This window comes from Barbatula barbatula, assembly GCF_947034865.1.
Source record: "Barbatula barbatula genome assembly, chromosome: 17".
NCBI lineage: Eukaryota > Metazoa > Chordata > Actinopteri > Cypriniformes > Nemacheilidae > Barbatula > Barbatula barbatula.
The window spans coordinates 4036260-4058193 of NC_136780.1; the positions used below are offsets into that span (position 1 = coordinate 4036260).

The window sequence follows — 21934 nt, forward strand, 5'->3', positions numbered from 1 at the left end:
AAGGAGAAATCACTTCCTGTCGCACATCACGCCCCCCCCCCACACACACACACACTGCCGCCACCACCAGCAGTCTTTCCTCTTGCTCATTGCTTCCAAATGTTATCTGTAATTACCATTCACTCGGCAAATTACCTCAAATCAGATCATGCTTCTTAATTAAAGTGACATTTCATAGATGGAGGGGTACATGTGTGGCTGCGCTAACATGCTAATTAACCATGCTAACGTGCTAAATGATAAGTGACCTGCAACCCTCAGTCAGCGTTAAGCTTCTCAGAGGAGATTTTCGCTCGGCAGTGTACGCCACATCGGAGCAGATTTGACCCGAAGAGACAGAAACTTGGACGTTATAGAACTGTGACAGGTTGTATATTCACAAGCACCTTAATTGTAAGTCGAAGCATCGGCCGAAGCCTTGGGGTTGCCACACACCAAATCCTTAAAGCATAAAACAAGATGTCCGCAAAACAAAAACTCTGAGCTTGAACATGCATTTTTAAAATATAAAACTGATGAAAAAATAATGTAAATACTGAAAACGGTTGTTGAAATGCTATATCATTTCATTGGCTGTCTAAACCCTACAAAGTTAAACAATTTATATTAAACGTTTCAAAAAACACAACACTTTAGTTAACATGGTAAATGTTCTATTGAACTTCTGACTCAAAACTGCAGAACGCATCACACAGCTTTGATTCAGATCTAAACACACAGCAGAGGACAGCTTGCAAGCATATGGTCTCATCTGACGCACATTTGTATCTTTCTAAGCTGTTAACTCCAATTTAGAGTCGGTCATGTTGATGTCTATGAAGGGAAAGTTCACGAGATGTCAAGGAGGGCTGCATATTTATGCCCACAGCACGAAAAGCTTTTCGTGGGGATTTTCACTCCCTTCAACCCCAAAAGTGGATTCTGTAAAACCACTGGCATTGACCTTTGGTGAACTGAGCCCTCAGGGGCCATGTGCTTTAGCAGGGACACTCGATAAATCTCATAAACACATCCATACATTTATAAATCTTTCAGCCTTCAGAAACTCGCTCTACCTGAATAATAAGTGAAGTACCCACAATGCACTTCTCTTACACATACACATTGGAATGTTAATTTTTATTGCTCAAGACCTTGATGGATATATCAGCCAATCAGACCAGATTTCCAAAATGCCATTGTAACCAATCACAAAAAGAAATAAATCATCTTCAGAATTGTTCAGCACACTTCAATTCAATAACTAATGCATCAAAAAATGACTGAATGAGAAAAAATAGAGATGAAACATTTAGGCAGACAAACGCATCAAAGGCAAAACATCATTGCAACTCAAAGAAAACAATCTGGCACATTGCACAACAGCCAGTCGTGGGTCTCCGCTTCCCAAACTGCATTAAAACCCACACCCACTTGTCCAGCTGTCTGCAGCCACTAAGATTTAGGCCCTGATTATATATTCATACAGATGAATCAATAAGACCTCACAGCTAAACTGGAAGACTTGGGGAATTACAATGAGCCCACGTCAATAGACTACAGCTTTACATTTCATTAGGGCCAGACCCACACTTTAGCACTAAATGAATTGCAATAAAACAGCCCTGTCGGCACCGATCCGCACACGAGCACCAGAGCTGGCCTGGCTTGCCCGGTTCATCTCATGAGGGCGCGGACAAAGCTTACCTAAGAGACCAGGTTCAATCACAAATTCAATTAAAATTCTTAATCTTGAAGTGCTAGCCAAATGCATAAATGCAAATGTACAGTTGCACGATATAGTAGTGAAGTATGCATTATCAGACGCTAAGATATGATCTCCTAATTAACAAACACACGGTTAAGCATTCCATCACATGCGCGTCTAACTACACCATCGACATATGTACATACACCTTATAGGTTTCACATTATTAGGAGCTCAGACACACATACTCCATTTCCACACGGGCCATTGATTTCTGTCTAATGACACAGGCAGTGCTATCCGGATCAGAGCCACTACAGGAAGAGAAAGGCGGAGGGGAAATGTGATTCCGATCATGAGATAGCGCACAACATCCGCTCACCTCCTTTCCCAACTGTCCCGTATACAACCTATGTGGTTCAGACGTAAGGCAGGGGTCATATACAAGGACTGAGACAGGGTTACTGCATACTTCAGCACTATCGCGGGTGTGAATGGGTCTAGATGGTGTCAAATTCTTGCGAAAAAAGTGTCTCCAATACATTTTCTACAAAAATAGCAAGCCATTTCAACTTTAATATATTCCATGGTAATGAATATTTGCAACGTTTGGAACAATGAGACGATACTGTATATATAAAAGTAACTGTTTTTTAGTAACAAGTATTTCTAATTATGTAAAAGAATTACTTTTCCACAAGAAGTGGTGTTTATATCTAACGTAAGTGAGCAATTCAAAAACAGCATCCAATTGTCTCCCTTTTAATTCCACTGTCGAACAAAAGCATCACTAACACCCCGAAATGTTCCCGGACACCCACATTTCACCGCAAAAAAACTTGTAATTACAAAACTCAATCGAACGCCAAGCTTAAGAACCGTGAAACTCACCTTTTTCATCCTGCTGCCTCGGGTGCCTGTGAATACCACAGTGTGCCCGCGATAGTCATAAGCCGCGACAGCTGTCATTCCATCATCTTTATCCAAAAACAAAGGAATCCCCTCAATAGTGGTGGTGCCACCCAGAGGCTGGTTGAAGTCCTGACCGCAGAAGTTGTCGTCTATCTGAAGCGGCTGCAGAGAAAAAGAAAAGAAAAAGTAGTTAGTGAGTGGGAGACTTTCGCCGATGCAGTGTGGCATTTTCACTAGTCCTAATCTTCTGGAATACCAATCCATTCCTCAATATTCCTCTGGGTCATTAGAGGCCATATTCTGTATTTTCAGTGCTAATGAATCAGCCTGAGCCCCACACTCATATGGATATATGGCAGGGAAAATCCCTGAGCTTGTGCTGCAAAGGGAACGCTCTGAAATATAGAGGACCTAAGGGAAATCCTTCTCAGCTCTTTCCTCCTCTGTACGGAAACACTGTGGCCAACACCAAATGCCGCATGAGTGTGCACACAAAGCCTTACACGCACAATCTCTATTCGGGCAACACAAAGAACACCGTACAATGCACCAAGAGTCCCGGGAGATGTCCTCCCTGCTCTGGCCAACAGACTGGACTCATTAGTGGAGACAAAAGTGGCCATGACCCCCAACTGCCCACATTGCTGCCCAATGCTGCCCCTCATCCTTCACCCAGCAAGGGGCACCGATGCTGCCAAGGATGACCCGTTCCAGGCAGCGGGAAGGATATTCAGACTTGCTAACACTGTATGCTGTGTCCTACAACACAAGAGTGTGTGTCCTTTCCAGCACCCGTGGGGGTGGCGGGATTTGCTTCTGGAAATAGAACAAACAGAATGGAATTGGATAAACGAATGGGGACACAAAGGGAGCAATAGCATCCCTAAGGTTATAGAACTGTCTGGGTTACCCGGACCATCATGCGGTGGTATTGAGGTACTGTAATTACAGTAGGCCTCACGTACGGGTTTTGCTTAGGGGCAGCAATCTTCGGGGTGCTAATGTTGGTTGCTCACCGATTTCAGTTATTGCCACTAGGTGTTATTTTCAGTTGGATGAGGTAACATTATCTGTGTTGGCAGAGTTAATGACGCTAGTAATGGCGGTTAATGTAAGCCAACCAATGATGCTGGAAATACCACTTACGTTAGCAAAGCTTGAAAAGCGCTGGCAAAGACAAGGTTGCAGGGACAAACTACAGCTAATGGTGTGCACTGAATGAATGAATCCAACCTGCGTAGAGTCATTTATACAGCATGGAAAAGTTACATATACTGTATGTGAAGGTAAGAATAAAAAAATGAAAGAAACAAATTAAACTTGATGACAAACACTACTGGAGTGTTGTCCTCCTACTCTACATCCGGTTGCAGATCTACAGAAATAACAGTGAAGACACCTGAGGCCATTGACCGCAATCACCAACAGTGCTTATCTATCAAAGGTTCCCTTTTTTGTTTTGTCCAGTTTAACTCAAATTACAGATGAAAGATGCAATTGAGACTCAACGATGCCGTAAGGTTGTTTGGCTACGCAAGGGAGGAATTTATCTGAATGTTTAAAGTGGGAGGTGAAGGGAGGATACTCCAACAAGTGTGTCCTGACCCAAGAAGGAATCTCATCTCTTCCTCCCACGAGCCTCTATATTTGGAGCAGGGCGTTGAGTGACACGGACATGTTAACAAGTTTTTAAGACAGGCGCCGTGCGACCGCAGCTTCTTGGGCCGGGCCGTGTCATCTTCAATATCCGCGGAATGTAAGGGGGAAGACAGCTGAGATGGAAGGGGTTGAAAACGCCTCTGACAGGACGGACAAGGAGGAGATGCCTCTAAATCCAGCTCTGCCAGAGAGAATGAACTTCAAACTAAGATTAAAACAAGTAGGCGCTTGTAGAACTACATCAGCTGATAAAATGAACCTCTTATGTGGAGCTAAACTGTTACCCATAATCCTGTGCAGTGCATGTGGCAAGCACACACCTCAATGTTGCCTAATTTTACATTACCCCTTGTGGTTCAGTGGGGAAAACGGAATGCTTCCAACGCTAGATCTCCTCTGCTTACCCACATGCACACCTTGAGAGCAACTGTAATCCTCCTGTCTTATCGTTACACAATCTGATCAATATCACAGCGGACACTATCCTCCTGTCTCTATCGCTGCATCTCTCAGCTTTTTCCTGCCTCTCTCTCCATCCGCCCAATGATAGCCTTGGGAATCGATAAGGGAGGCAGGGTTGACAAAGCGGGATGTGATAGACACAGACAGGTCTCAAAGGGTTAATTTGGCAGCGGGTTTCAGAGACGCAACAGGCGTAATCCGCAGAGACAGAGACCTGATAGACAAGGCATTATTGGGAGGACATAAACGTAGCCAAAAATAACAATGAGGCTTATGAAATAAATGGATCTTATACTGGATGCTGATTGCTCAATTCAGCACTTCAGTCATGGTTCAGTCATAACGTAAAAGCTATGAAAAACCTTGCCACCAAGCTGTTCTATATAATCACAATAAATAGTCTATAGATGCGTGTTAAGTTGTGTGATCGAGGATAGTTCTCCCAAAAAGAAAAACTCTTTCGATATTAGATGTCATTCCAAACCTGATTTTCTTTCTTCTGCATAACACAAAACAAGAAATTTCGAAGAATGTTTTGTAACCAAACGACCCCAATGACTTCCATTGCATGATCAAAGCCACTGAGGCATTTCTCAAAATATCTTCTTTTGTGTGCCACAGATAAAAGTCATATACAGATTTTGAACGACATGAGGGTGAATAAATGATGACAAAATTATTGGTGGTGGCCATACAGATGTACTCTAATTAGTGGCCGATCACAAATGTTCAGGCGAACAATGTAACCGTATCTACACTGGTATCTAACATTTGTCCAAATGTTACTGGTATAACTACTAAAACTTGATATCATCACAACCCCCCTTTACAATATCAATTCCCACCCCAGTGCATATTTGTCCTCAAATGTGTATATATGTGCTCGCCCTCAAATGTGTTTGTAGATTGTGAAACCCATAAATGAAGATAAAAAGCGAGTGCCAAAATCTTTGGATGCAGAGAGAGAAACCGAGAGAGATGAGTGGAGCGTTGGCAGGCGTCCAGCCTCCTGTTTTGATTGGTGACGGTAGAAATGCAGCGGCTCTACCGTTTGGCCTTTGTTTCCTCCAAACATCCAATGGAAGCTCCCTAATTGGGTCTTAATGGTACAAGCACTAAAGTGAGCCAGGATTTGGGCGCTCCATGCCTCTCGCACGCTCTCTCCGGGAATTAACAGCATTAGACAGGAGAACATCACAGATTCCCCAAGCATCCGAGGCTTATCTAAAAATGCACATCAAATTAGCGTGGTCATCATGATCCATCATTTGGCTTTCTTTAATGGTGTTATTTTAAAGTCAAAGTCCTTTGGGAAAGGTTTGTGAGGGGAACCTGTCATTTAATTGAGGAATAAAAGTAAACATATAAACACAAAATCATTATCACACGTCTCATACGTTCACCTGCAACGTCTCACATGCGTGGTGCATTAAGAAGGGTCCTGTTATTCAGGTCTTGTACCCTGCGGCGTGGCTGCAACTCAGAGGCGATATATCAGTCTACACGCTCACCTACCTGGACTCTCTCGCCCTGTCTCAGTTCCTCTCTGTCTTTCCCCGCATCCACTCCCTTGGCACTGAAACGCCACTCGTGCTCTTTATTGTTTGGCTTTATAACATCTTGCATGAGACTCTGTCGTGGAGTGAGCGCAGGTGTTCACCGCATGGAGGCGATGGAAAATATCAGTGGAAATCATAGCAGAAATGTGCGCCGCTGATCTGAGCCCATTTTAAATGTCGGGGTATTAAAGAGTAGATTGAAACGGCACTCAAAGTGCTGATCTCAAACGGTCATTTACGGGAAATGTTACACGATGAGTTGAAAGAGAAAGGGAATGCGCGAGCGAGCGGGTTATTGAACGGGAGAAAGAGAAAGTGAGACGCAATACCCTGTGAAGTCTCACACAGAAACACTGGAGCTTATACTAGCCAAAAGCCGCCAACATAAACAGTAACAAATCTTACAAGTATCTGAGCGACAAGGTCTTGTATGAAAGTACAGTATATTTAAACAAACATTAGCTGAAGGACGACGCAAGTGCATGAATTCCAGCCAAACCTGAGCAGCGGCACATGCAAATGTGTTATGTGCGCTTGTGTCATTTACCAAGCAGCAGTCTAAAGCTGTGGGACAGATGTTTATATCTCCTCTCTGCTGACCTGACATTGCACACGCACGCTCCACACAGCGTGTTCACACTCACACACACAAACTCCTCAGACCAGCGTCACATGACGCAATAACATTTCCAAGCAGCGCATACAGGCTTGATTATGTGACGGCCCATGAACTGTTCTCAGCCTTGTGACATCTGGCAGAGAATACACACACATCTCTTCTTTCTTCTCTCTCACACGCACACACACACACACACTCTCTCTCTCTCCCCCTTTCGAACACAAACACACAATTTTTCATCTATCTTCCCTTCTCTTACTGACATGACGTAATAGATGGATTTCAACTGATATAAATCACCATAAAGATTCAGCAAAAAACGAGTCTTTCAGTAAAGTAGAATGACTTTTTATTTATGTATTGGTAGTTCTCTCTCAAAAGATGCTTAACAAGATATGAACAAGCGTATTGTTTTTGTAGCTCAAATAATGCCAAAAGGACACAAACAGACGAGACCTCGTTCTAAACTTGTATCACTTTCTTTTTCTGTGGAACACAAAATGAAGAATTCTGGAAACATTAATGAGACTGAAGCTTTCAAGCTTGAAAAAGGCAAAAGAACCACTTAAGTACTAAAAGCTACTAAAAAAGGCTTCATTTTCTAAGGAAAAATTATTTCCAAATTTTTTCTCTTGATTAAGTCATGAAATTTGCCTTAAGCGTGTTTCTCAGTATTGTCTTCACCTGTACGTACGGTATAAGGCAACGGTTTCTATATGAAAACAGTACTCGTATGGTTTACATTAGGATAACGGAACAAAGAGTTTGGCACCGCATCCCCAACTCTGCACCGCATCTCATGAGAAAAAATCTGGAGAGGCTGAATGATTTGCGACCTTGTGCCGCGATCACACGTATGTTTGGCACGCCGACATGTCATTGCTTTCAAAAAGCTTCTATTGAAAGCAGCTGTTCCTTTTACTAATGTGCTGGGTAAGAAATGCAATTTAGGCCAATTTCTCAACATTACTGACCAACTTCCTGCCTGATCGCTTCCCCTTAAGATTCCATTGAACCTGAACCTGGCCTGAAAAACACATGGGTCTGCAAACACAGAAAGTGAGCAGACTTTGGTAAACGTCTGTCTATGTTTGAGGGCAAGATTATGCGACAATCTGTTTGTTCAAGGCCAAGGGTTGTTAAAATGTATTGACAAAGTACAAATCTGCAAAAATAAAACATTATTGTATGGATTTACATACTTTTGTCGGCAATGAAAAGAATTTGCAAAGGAATTCTGAATATCACAATAAAAACTACGGCTGTTGAATGATTATTCGTAGTTACTCGCAACCAGAATAAATGTCACGTCTGTGTATGGTGCATATTCATTTTGCCATTTTAAACACAAACACATACAGATACATGTGTATATATTTAGATGCATTTATTTATATTGACCAATAATTTAAACTATATATATATATACGATGTACACACAATGTATGTAAACACAAACTTTTATGGTGAATGTGATTAAATTCCTGTCTATAAACCTAAATAAACTCAAATCAAATCTGGAAAACCGTAAAAACACATATCTATTTACGCTTTAATTTGTTTATTAATCTAATGATGACATGCTCTCCATTAAGCACTGATTCCTACATGTGTGTGTGCCCTTGTGTGTCAGACGCATGCGGTCTTTGCACTGTAGTCTGATCTATAAAACCATGAGACCGATCTGAGCCTTTCAATGTTGTTGTCCCAGCAAAAGATTATACATCAGATTATAATCTCCATAATCTAAAATGAACCATCCCATAAACACTAATCCAATTACAGCTCAGATGCTGCCTCTCAACCCAGAGCAGCGCGCCTGCGAAACTGCATTTCTGGCTGAAGAATTGTGTGTGTTCAAGAGCTACGTTCTCATACGGCAATGAGTAATGAGATCCGTGATATAACCCTGTTGTATGTGTGTGCGCATGAGCAAGCAATGAGCGATTTCATTAGCTTCTATTCAACAGCTCTATGGTAGCCATTGGAGGTCCTGCTGAGTTCATTCTCAACAACCATAAGCTATAAACACAACGTATCGCTGAGAGAATATGGGTTTGCCATTTGACGCCCGCTCAACGACCCAGGCTGGAAAAGCTACTCCAAGACTCAGCATGAGGCGTCTACAAGCCTCAGAGTGACAAACTGCATGAGGATTTTAAAAGGCCCTGGCTAAAGAACCAAGATCACATAATGTTCGGCCTGTTGTTAAATTGCCTAATGCCAGTTAAATGTGCTGCATACCAGGGCTGGATGATATCAAATTTGTATTCATAATGTTACTTTATTGTTTCAAACTAGCTCACAAATTGGGGTTTAGCATTGTTGTTTGTTTTGTAGATATGGTGAACAATTATGGCAATTTTAGGTTCAAATTTGATGCACTGTCTGTGTCATCATCTCAATTAGTATTTCTAACGTACATCCCCATGAAAGGTTATTTCCAAACTAGCATTAGGTCAAAATGAGACAACCCCAACTGTTGGGTTAAATTATATAGAAAATATTTATATTTGACCCAACAGTTGGTTAAAACAAGCCAGCATTTTGGGTTAAAACATCCCAGCATAGCATTTATAACCCAACGGTTGGGCTTGGCCATTTTTGACTCAATGCTGGGTCGAAAATAACAAACTATTTTCTTCCAAACTACATCTTTCTTAATACATGTACAGTAAGGGTTGGAATTGTGTTGTATTTTAGATTTTTGGTTTGGAAATATGTAAACAAAAAGCAGGTACATAAAAAGATAAACTATTTAAACAGCAAATGACTGTGTATTTCAATGTTTACCAAATAAAGATAAGAACAAAATAAATGTATACGTTTCAAAAGTTACTGATTGCCCCTTTAAGTAGAGTTTTATTGCAATTTAACTATAAAAATATATATATATAATGTTTAGCCTACATAGATGAGCTCTACCATACACCCAACACAGAGTTCCACAAGGGTTGATGTAAAAATGGCCTCCAGTGCGTTCTGGAGAAAGACAGCAATGATTATGCAGTCAGAGAATATCCTAACAGCTATCATTCCTTATGATGACTGCGGTTATGAACTGGATCAAGCTGGTAAAGCGTCGCTTTCTTTGGTGTGAAACAACCAGATTGAAACGACAAGCAATGGGTTTGGTATGAGTCATGGAAAATATCAATGAAATCAAACAGCATCTACAGGCTCATTTGCTAAATGTACTGTATCGTGGTTATCACCAAATATCTCCCTGGAGCAATACGAGCGCTTTAAACGTACAAAAAACACATGGAAGTTTCCTTGCAAACACTGACTATTCAAACACACCATCATCATGAAAACCTTTAGTGCGCATAAACTCCAACGTCATAAAGCAAACCGTCCTTCCCACTCACTTGAACAAAAAGCACAGTCATTTTGGCTCTGCAGCCCTAACTGTTGGTTTCCATTAGCGAACATTATTTCTCGGTTTTACTGCACTGGATCCACCCCCTAAAAAATGCTGCAAGGTTGTGACAACACCAAAAGGGACATCCAAGCCTCATTATGAATCCAAAACATTTTATGTTTTCCTGGAACCCCTGACCTCAGCGTCCAGTAATGCGCCATCATCTAATCATACACCCTCTCATTACAAATAGACTCCAGCCTGCTAAAAACATCTCTGACAACAGCAAGCTATAGGGAAACAAGTTCTGAAAGCCAGCGTGACCTCTTCTGGGTGTTAGGATTCTCCCACTGGCTCTCCAGGTTCGGTTCAGGTGCCAGGAATGAGAAATGGCTTTGTCCTTTCAAATGTGGTTCACCGTGTTTCTTTCCAGGTCATGCTAGTTATGCTCTGAAATTTGCTTGCCAAAAGTGGCAGAGTTCATCTGTAGATCTGTATGCTTGAGCATTTCTTCTATCACATAAAAAGGTTTGTGGTTCTCCATCGACCCGGTTTAAAAAAATAGTGACAGTGGTTTTGCAAAATATGATGTGTTCCTGAAACAACATCTTTAGTTGATTGTAGTTTTCCAGTTAAACAAACACAGTCCAAACCTCACAGTAAACCAACCTCAAACCTTAACTGCTCAAAATCAAAGGCCAATTAATGTTCATAAGCTTAATGTTATTGAAAATGTTGTGTTTAAGCCCTAAACCCAGGCCTAATACTACCCCTCACATCTGAAAATAAAAGAATAACATTTTGATTAACATACATTTCAATTAAAAGGTTTAGGGTCCCTTACTCAAAGTCCATACTCAAAATCCAGACCAAAACAAGCGTTGCCAATATTTCGCAGAAATGCATATGCTTTAACTGCAGAACTTTGCCATTTATCAACCAATTTCTTTTTAAATTAAGATTAAAGTTTACAATGTACTATTATTATTATTATACTAATGTTTTATTATTTATGAATACACCTTTAGAAATTAATAAAGCATCACTAATATAAAATAATATAATAATTAATATAAATTTGATAATAATAAACCATTACTAATACAAATATTTTATTTTATTTCAAAATAATTATCAAGTCATTTCAAACATTTATGCAAATACACTTAAACCAAAATATGTTGAAGATAAGAAACATTTCCCTTTTGAATGGTAGTGTACGTATTAAAATGATCGAAATAAACACTGTACTTAAAGAAAATAGAAAAAATAAAATTTAGGGTAATTAAAGAGAATGTTTTGCTTGCTAGAGGGATGTTAGGATCCAAAGACAACGGTGTCAAAAAATCAATCCTGCCTTTTTAACTAGCAAGACATCCACTGCACTAACCAGTCACAACCAGTTCAAACATTTAATTTCAGCAGAGAAGTGATAACTGGATTTTCCCATGTAAGAGTTGTTTTCAGGCCGATGTGGAATATGAATCAGTGTGATGTTGCCTGGATCCATCCCATTGCCCACCACCACAGGAAACAACAAATACAGCTGCACACGCAGTCTGGCAAACAGCGCCGCACACAAACACTCGCTCTCAAACACACACCGCCAGCATGATCACAACCACCGACCATCCCACACACGCCCTCTACGCTGCTCCCACACAAACATGCATCAATAAATAATTACGCCAACAATTAGATGGGGACCACTCCAAGCCTGACCTGTGAAGAGATTTGCAACCTACACACCGAGCCTCCATCCGAATGCTGGGGGGGGGGGGTCATTTTTCTTATAGCCCAGTTAACTGGCTGACTTATTGATTTAAAATTACCATCAGAGTGAATTCATACTGTTGTCTACACGTTATTTGTAGCTCGCAAGGCCTCGTTCGATTCAAATGGCTTGTGTTAAAGGAACAGTTCACCTGAAAAATATTTTATTCTTATCATTTACTTAGTGCTTTGGTCTATTAAACAGAATGACAAAACTGGGCCGCGCAATGAACGTGAATGGTGACTAGAGCTGCAAGGTGAATAATGATCTACATTTTGGTTTGATTCTTTCACAAGGCTATAAAATGCACTTTTATTGTGTGGGAAAAGACAGGGTCAGTTTAATTTTGGGGAAAATATCTAATAAAAACCCCTACCCTTGTGTTATTTCAAACCTGTATGACTTTCTTCTGCAGAACACAAAATAAGACAATGATCTTTTTAAATCTCTTTAACGTTGGTAACCAAACAACACTTGGACACAAAACCAGGGAGACATTTCTCAAAATATACACAAAACAGCAGTCACATACAGGTTTTAAAAGACGTGGGTAAATAAATTACTGAATTGGGTGAACTATCCCTTTAAGGTAGACATTTGTACCATTAAAAGTGCTGCAGGTATGTTATCCACATGTTTGGACCGACCAGATGTCTCCTATTCATTTTCCCTTTGTTTCATGGAAGAAAATCACTAGAGGGTTTCAGACGCAGAATACATAATACTATGGAAAAACGATTAGCCCACAGGATATCGAGGTGCATATCATATCATCTATATGAATTTTCGATATCCAGTCATCTCCGATCAATATTCTACAGGGAAGGGGTCACAGATGGGAAGCCATTAAAGTGTAATCCAGTACAATATCTTTATTCCTGTCCGTGAAGAGCTCCCACATGGACTTGTTCTTTCATTTTCTTGAGCAGGTCCTCGGGGAATTAGATGAACTAAAGTGAATACTAACAGCAAGCAAATGATATTCAATGTCATGATTTAATCACAAAGTCTTTCATCTGGGAAGTTTTCAATAGGAAGCGAGATTAAAAGACAAGACGGAAAATCTTTCAGCCATCAGTCTGAAGGAGAAGCGAATGCTGGAAGGAAAACTGTTAGCAATTAAAATCACCAGCCAAGTGATCAACTGAGATAAGTGATAAATGTAATTATGCAAAGGAGCGAAGGGTGAGGAGTCGGTCCTGGTGTATTTTTCGCTCATCAGTTAAACAAAATTTTGTCTCTGTGCCATACCGAAAATCAGCTCAAGTCCCGAAATGGAAAGCAGTCGTTCGGCAATAATGCAGTTAGCGACGTTTTCCTGAGAGAGCGACTCGCGCTGTGTTTTCAAGTATGGAAGTGACGAGAGCGCTTTGTTGCCGCCGTTTGTTGTTATTGTGTCGTGCTTTTTAATATCACCTGCGGACATACTGAAAGGCTCATTAGCAATGCTAATTAGTTTGTTTTGTTTCTGTCTATTCTTTTTACGAGCACAATTCGGATCGTTGGAAACCAGCTTGCATCTGGCACGGAAGGTGACCTGGTACTTTTAAAAGTTCCTCTGCCGTTATGTCAGCCGTAAATTTTAGAAGAGCCTGGGATGATCCTGGCACGCCTCCCGCATGGAAATGGACAAAGAGGCGCCAACACGGACTATAATCTCTGTATCCTCTAGATCAATGCCAAGATCTTCACATTGACATCTGAATAGGCCACTTTGGCAGCAAAGTAAATATTGGCCACGTACACAATGTAGTTAAATACAGCTGATGGTCAGGGCTTAATCCTGTTGTACACACAGAGTTTGATTATTTACTTAAAGGTGCAGGATCTATTGACAGATATGCAAAATAATATACATAACTACGTCTTCAGAGGTGTATAAAGACCTTACCATAATGACGTTTTCATTACCTTAGAATGAGCTATTTCTACATGCACCATGGATCCCCTTACATGGAATTCACCATGATGTTTCTACAGTAGCCATAAACGGGCAAACTGCTCTTAAGAGTGTCTTTCGTATATATGTTATCTCCTTCGGCAAAGAAGTGAAAACGCGACAAAGTCTTTGTAAGAGCCACCATTGTGCTTCCAAAGGGAGACAGACGCAAATGAAATCACTTCTGGAAATTCTTTTGTGATATCGAATGGACATTATATCCACATAAACAGTGTACAGTACTGTAAACCACCTGAATAACAACCCGGTTGTTAATGTTATACTTACTAGTGCTTTAAAATAGAGACATGTCTCTATTCTCCAAACAAATCACAGAGAAATGGTACGTGACTTGAGTGACACGTTCACAAATTTTGAAACGAGCCTGACTCTCTCTGGCGTAGGAGGGGGGTAACCCATGCATTGTATTGCATCGCATCTGTTTAACATTCATTAACAAAACACATCTCAATACTTCTATTTAGGTCAAAGTAGCTAACACCAAACAGCATGAACCGTCTCGATCCACGATCTGAAGACGGTTGTACATTATGTTTTTTGCACATAGCACTGGTGCTACAGAGGTTTGAAGTTTTGTAGCACAGGCCAAACAGTAGTACAGGTAGGTAGCACAGGTATAAAATGTCTGATATCATCTTTAAAAAACACACAGGCACAGATCTTCACATAAATAGACTGGTTAACAACAAAGGTTATGTGTTTGTCCATGTAAATATAATGTAGTAGCCTATACTATAGTATTTACTAGGCCTATAGTAAACTGCAGCAAAATTCCTAGATAATATAGGCCTAGTGTGATTGAACTGCACGTGCGAGACTTTGCAGCTCGGCGAAAGTCATCCGAAAGCATGCAAAGCTCTCGCGGGGCTTCAATGTCATACGCCAGAGGGTCTGTGCAGCGCTGAATGTTGTCGAACACACCTCTTGTTTTAGACAAGATCACGATCCTCACGATTCCGTTGAAATGTGGATTGAGGACGCCTTCAAGATCGATCTCGATTTAAGATCGTCAGATCGCCCACCCCATTTAAAGTAAGAACAAATGCATGGCTAATCAGATTTCTAAATATTTCCCAATATTTAGCCAAGAATCAATAGTACAAACGTTTTTTTTTACAAAAAAATAAGTAATTTAAATGATTAAATAAGTTCGGAACCGAATGCAATGACTGAATGACTATATACACACACACGCAGATACATTAATATTCCCTCGTTGAGTCTTGCAATCAGCTTTGATTTATCTATGTTTCGGACAGCACGTATAGGACATATTCTACAATAAAAGTACAATAAAATTCCCTGCTCTGGTATTTAAGTTCGCCACACGTAATAAACACTCAAAATTAAAATGTGTTTTAGAAATTCTCTGAACGTCTAAAATGGCATTTTGCTTAATCTTTTGTTTGTTTTAAGATCATTTTACTGGTACACTTCAATAAGTACGAACATGTTTTTTACTGTTCGACCTATAAAAGTGTCCAATATGAACATTAGTCAAATGGATTTTCAAAGAAGAAAGACCAGCACTTCTGACAGCATCTGAACCAAACGCAGAACAGTAAAAGCACATATGTATTTTTTGGCTGTGCTGACATGTCTGTGATGGATTGCAACACACCGTCGCAGATGGTAATCAAGCAACATCATGTACAGTGTCTCATTTACATATATGCATAGCTTTACCATGAGCAATGAGACAGGTGGGCCGAAGAAAGACGTCAAAAGCAGTGATACTGTCTGTCTTATAAAAACAAAGCCTGTCTGTCTGAGTGCCTGTCTCGCAGCATTGCGAGTTATGAAAGTGTGCTTTGTGATTGGAAAATGACAACATTAATTGCTTGTAAGCAGAGCGAGGCGGCTGAGGGATTTTTGATCATGCACTGATTGTGATGGGATATAAATGAACAACACAAGGTGAGCGAGGGTGAATTATTCATAAGCTGGAAGCAACTTGCTGGTGGAGGACCCTCAGAGCGTTATCTTTTCATCCAATTCAGCCAGCCGTGCCGTCATCATTACCAAGGCAGATTGCTCCAGGCCCCTTATTATAATGGCAGCAGTTATTATCCTTAATGCGAGTGTCAGTTATTCGTCGATGAAGTCTACCACTATGGCCGCTTCATGTTCTGCACTGGCCATATGGTTTACACTTCCCACAATGCACTGCAAAGGCAATAGTTTAGATTATACGGAAGACTTGACAAAGTAAAGACCGAAACGAACTGAATGCAAGCATGTCCACTGCAGCTATGGTTGCTTAAATCTTTGCATTCGAAAATCCAAAGTACAGCTCTCTTTTAGGTCAACTATTGTCCTGGTGGAGCGATATTAATGTTATTTATATTAAACCACAATAACAGTCGAGTGCAAAAGCTAACATTTTAGAGGACTGTACAGAAAACATAGTAAAATAGCAGAACTCGATCTGCCTTTACTCATGAAAGTGCATAGAGTCAGCCGAACAAATAAGACCTTAAAAGATCACGAATGTTGTTTCCAATTTTGTGTATATATCACACAGACGACAAACAGGCGGTCAGCTGTCAAGACTCAAAGCACCAAAGCATTTTGTGTAATAGTGCAAACATTTAAAGGGAATTTGTGACATTAAAATTAAATGCAAAGTTCCCTAAAAATGTAAAGTCCTACCATTTGTTTACCTTCCAGATTTTCCAAAGATATTCTTTAAATATTAATGGGATAGTTCACCCAAAAGGAAAATTCTGTCATAGTTTACTCACCCTCTTGTCATTGTGAACCTGTATGACTTTCTTCTGCAGAACACAAACAAGGACAACTGAATATTCTTTAAAATATCTTCTTTTGTGTTATGCAGAAGAAAGAAAATCATACAGGTGTGAAATGAAAATTGGGTTCGTCCCTTAAACCTTTGTTTTACATTCATATTTTGCTCTTGATGATTGTATACGCCTTTTAAAGCTTTAATGTTTTGGGTTAATAAATGGAGTTTTATTTAAAATTAAGCTTAAAAAAGTCAGAGTTTGATTTTAAGTTTTGACGGTATGAAAGATTTCTTTAAATAAAACTACATTTCTCCATTAAAGCTTCACAAACACACTCGATAATCTCAAGCTTTCTTAAACAACCAACAAAACAGAATTATGCTTTCTGATGCTCCCACCACTTCCATACCAGCACTATTCTTTATAAAATACTTCTGAGAATATCATCAGGTCTTTGACACGCATTCTCATAGTTATTACATTTCAGCATATGATGAATGGAAAAAAAGAATTACTGTCTAGTTTGAATGTTACAGCCTTGATGTATATGCCACTAACGTTTGATCAGATCAGATATTGCCTTTATAAACTGCAGCGAATATTACATTTTCTCATTTGGGGCATTTAATAAAGGTTGGCCGGGAAACGTAATAATTCACAACGCACCAGCGTTATGACAAAATGCTTGAAATGAGATGTCATGGCACGGGAATTGTGAACCGATAACTGCATCGCTGAGGCTGTATCATAATATATCATAATACAACACGAAGTCTCACACTGCCTGGGATTTTTATCTGCCTCCATCTTCTTTTTTTTCCCCCTTAATCACCGGTTTCATCATTCTATCCTTTTATTACTCTCCCAAGTCTCTGACTCGCTCCATCAGCCAAAATGCATTTTCTCTTGTATGACCGGGTACAGTCGAATCACCCAGGAACATGCTGCACATATAATGGAAGGGAGGATTTGGGCTGTTCTCAAGGAATAATCCTCTGATTCTGTGCTAGGGCATTGTATTCAGTAGAACTGGAGCTTTGGCTATTTTCTAAATGGAGAAAGCAGAGCAAAAAGTGCTGCCGATGTATGTGCACGTTAGCATCTCTGTGGCTGTCCACAATGTTCTTACACCAAAACAATGGTCCCATGAGAACTTGCGGGGACTTTAGGACTTTAAATCAATTATCACTTGAGGATAGGGACGCACGAGGCCAGAGACTGACACTAATGGCACTAATCCAAGAGACTGGGATAATGACCGGGTAGCCGAGGTTGCCTTGTTAAACAGCGACAAGCTTCCGTTTCCATGCACAAGCTAAAACTTTCCCACCAGCTTCACTGCACCAATGATCTGGAAATAACCTGAGGTCTACAAATGAGTAAAGTTGTTAATAGATTGATTTGCTTCTACATTCATCAACGCCATTCAAAGCCATATTGATATAAATATTAAAGAGTTTAACATACCGAGTTGATGCAATTCAGTTCCTTGTTGAGCAGCCAAGGCAGGGACAGTTTGCCCTCTCCCCTGTAGCAAGACTGAATCCTCTCCTTAATCTTTTCCTTGATTTTACGCAGCGTGAACAAGCACAGCGCTGACTCTTTAGGCGGCTTGGCACGATTCTTCTGGCCCTGAGCAAAAACGGTAAACAGAACCTCCTCATGTTCAGAGATACCCAATGATCGTGCCAGCTTGGCACCAGGCCGACTAAGGTAGGCATCTTGGACCAGTCGGTATTCCACTCCGTCCTTGGTACAGCCAATGGGAAACTCCACGTAGGAGTAGAACTTGGGGTCATCCACGCAGAGGCGGACAATCTTGGAGGTGAAAAACTGTTCACCGCTGGCATCCGGCGAGGTAAGTTGGGTGTCCAGTTGAAGGGTTAGGTAGTAGATGAACTGCTCGCTGCTGAAGCCGTAGACATAGTAGATGTCGAAAGTGGGGAATTTGGAAAGTGTGTCGGAGGGAATTTTGAGCTGCGAAGAGACAAACTCGTCCTGGTAAACAAAGCTAAACATGTCAGCGTTCTCCTCATTTGCCATCAGCTTGCGACTGGAGAGGGTGGGGAAGTACTCGGATTTGCCTTCGATGGGCGTTCCAACAAATAATTTCCCGCTATCTTCACCTTGGGTTCCGCTTATAACCACTCCTGACATAGTCCCTGGCTCGGATACACTGGAAAGGTAGTGCTCTTTGCGGTGATGCGGCTCGCCCAGTTTGAAGAGGTCATCCAGTCGCAGGAACTGGCATATACCTTGCGAGGTGCTGCCGCATGCGATGAGCCTGTTCTGCCCCGAATCCAAGAGCAACAGCTTGTTGACGTTGCTAGTCTGCGATAGCTCATGAGGGCAAGACTGGACACCAGGCGGTGGGTAACATTTTTCATTATCCAGCACAGGACCTGTCATATGGCTTCGCAGTTTAGTCAGGTTGCTGGAGAGCTTGTATATCCAATTGACAGCACCGACATAGACTTCACCCGTTTTGTTATGGACGACTAAATGCGTAAGCCCTCCCTCAGGTGGGACGAAGGTCCGGAAGGAAGAGAGGTTGACCTCAAGCCCCCCATGTTGAGGGAGAAGAGAGAGGAAGAAGAGAAAAGGAAAAGCCTCACGAAGAGAGGCGGAAAGGAGCTTCCTCCTGTACAGCAGCATGGTTAGGATCTTTCTGAGAGGAAGCGTTCGGCCAGGTGCGTTTCACCTTTCGGGCTTGAAAAAACCTTGACAGCGTCTGTCAGTCTACGGTGAGGAGAGCAACTTATTGACCCAGTGTCCTCTCTGCTCTCTTGGCACGCGGCTGTAGTTTACACCATCATCTGCAGCATCATGGCCACAAGCCCTGCAATGATAAGAAGAAGACATCATGAGTGTTTAACAATTGATTCAAAAGAGTTTTAAAAGTTCTGCCTGCCAGAACGGGAACTTATAACACATAAACATAAATATCTTACAGTGGGCCCTTGGGTGGAATCCTATACAACATTTAATGAGTGTGTCGAGCTAGCAGACACCAGTGCACTCCACAAACTCTACACTGAGAACTCGTCTGATAGACCTGCTGTGTCCTTAAATATTTCACACAGCCTGTGCCAACTCAGCTGGCAAAAAAATGAAAGGCAAAGTGCAGGAGAGACGGAGAGAGAAAGCGTACAGGAGGTGGGGAATGAAGAGTATGTGTGATGCAAAAAACAGACTAGTTTACCAATTCACCTTGAAGAATGCCATAAGCGCTGAAGCATCAGCAATAAACGCACTCATTTCCTCGCGCTTGCTCAGTAAAGCCACTCAAGTTGACCCTGCATAAAACAAAAGCACTTTCCTTGAACCATGGGAAAGTGATCAGGTTTTAAAATACCACAGTACCAATAACATGCCCTCTTGACTCTACCACGGGGCTGCGGAAGGAGAGACGATCAATCAAATTCGTTCTAATTGTAAGTCTAATGATGTTCATGTGATCACGGGCAACGCAGAAGAGCCTTGGGTGTCCGGCGATATCCTCGGAGTGCAGGGCCACTTACACAAGGGCAATGTCAGGCCTCTCATCTAGCCAGCAGCATAGACCATCTGCTGCTGTGACCTTCTCTAGTGTTCAAAACAGAATCATCATTGTATCTCAGATGACATTTATCTCACTTCACAAGACTATTGAGCGAGGAGAGTGTCTCTGGGTCTCATTCAATATGCTGGAAGCTGCACTATGGGATGACTGTCATGCGTAAGGCTACGAATACCAGGGAAAACATGTCAATTACAATATCAGATTTTCACTACACGGTTACCGTGGCAAAAACTGTGGTAGCTATATTACCGTGGTATACTATGTCCAATTCATCCTAAATTTTGTTTATTTTGTTTTCTCTTTTTTGAGAGAAAATCATGGGTTGTGCCCATACTGGCATATTGTGATACGCCTACACACACTATAGTGCAGGCCTGGGTACCGCAAACAACTTCATGATGCATTTTGAAATATACATTAAAAGAAAAAATTATACATCATGTGATATGATCTCGCAAAAGGTGACACCAGCACCGATACTGATAGGAACATGAAGGCATTCCCATAAACTTGGCACAAGATTTCAATAATGTTTTTGACAGGTCTGACCCTAACAATAAGTGACATTTTATGTTTAATACTGCAAAACATTTTGATGCAATATCGTAAACAATCTGACAGTGCATACAGGCACAATTTCCAAACATATAGTTACCGTGGCACTCCGAAAGATCACATGTTGAACAGGTCACATATCAAACCATTCCGAGGTATCTGTCAGCATATTTCTTGTGCAATGTAATGTCAATTGAGGCCCAAATTTCCCTCATTTAGATTGCTTATCACAGCTGAGCTCTCCATGCTAAACAAACTCTGAATCAGCAGTCCAGCATGCTTTTTAGTTCTGTGATAAAGGGACCCTGTCAAAGCAATTCCCAGCTGTACAGAAAAAACACAATTTGCCTATAAATAATCAAGCCAGTCACTAAACAACGTATAACATGCTTAAAACTGCATGAAACAATGTTGCACCTGACGCCCAATAGAACAAGAAAAACAAATCTGTCAGTCTTTGACTTATCTGGGACAACGATATGCTAATAACGTGGCAACGATGCACAGCCAAGTGTCCCCTAGGCATGGGGCGAATACCGGTTTCAAGGTATACAGAGGATTCCAAGAGTTAAGGTTTCAAACAGAAAAATGTATAATTAAATCATATAATTCAATGTTTGATGTATATGTATATTAAAAATATTTGGAAATAACACATTTTAGTGTTGTAATAATAAAACAGTGAAATACAGTAATACAGTGAAACCGTGGTATTATACTGCCCAAATCCCATACCGACCAATGTCTAGTGTCCACTTTTCAAACGGTTATAAAAATGCAATACAGAACAAGGAATAAGGAAATGATACTGCAGCAAAATATGCGCTCTGTGACTTAATACTGCACAGCAGTGCTTTTTTCATGGGATAGGGCAATTAGAAGCCACCGCCCACTCGCTCCAAACATTTGAACGCAGAGGCCCACACAAGGACAAAGGTGAAATTGAATGAATCAATTAAAGGAGGTATGGGAGTTGCGTGGCACCTTCAGGATGGCAAAACCTGCCCAGCTCGGAAAATGGCTGGCGGGACCAAGGCATCCGCAATGATTTATTGCTCGTGGCACATAAATTAC

General features: G+C 41.0%; 1 protein-coding gene across 1 annotated transcript in view; it reads right to left on the minus strand.

Moving 5' to 3' along the window:
* The window catches only part of plxna1a (plexin A1a), a 168870-nt gene that overhangs the window by 130186 nt on the left and 16750 nt on the right, over nucleotides 1–21934 (minus strand). The window contains exons 2-3 of the mRNA XM_079478542.1: nucleotides 18211–19582; nucleotides 2579–2761 (exon numbers count right to left, since the gene is read on the minus strand). Coding sequence (XP_079334668.1) covers nucleotides 2579–2761; nucleotides 18211–19398 — 1371 coding nt within the window. The 5' untranslated portion in view covers nucleotides 19399–19582. The remainder of the gene's footprint in view (nucleotides 1–2578; nucleotides 2762–18210; nucleotides 19583–21934) is intronic.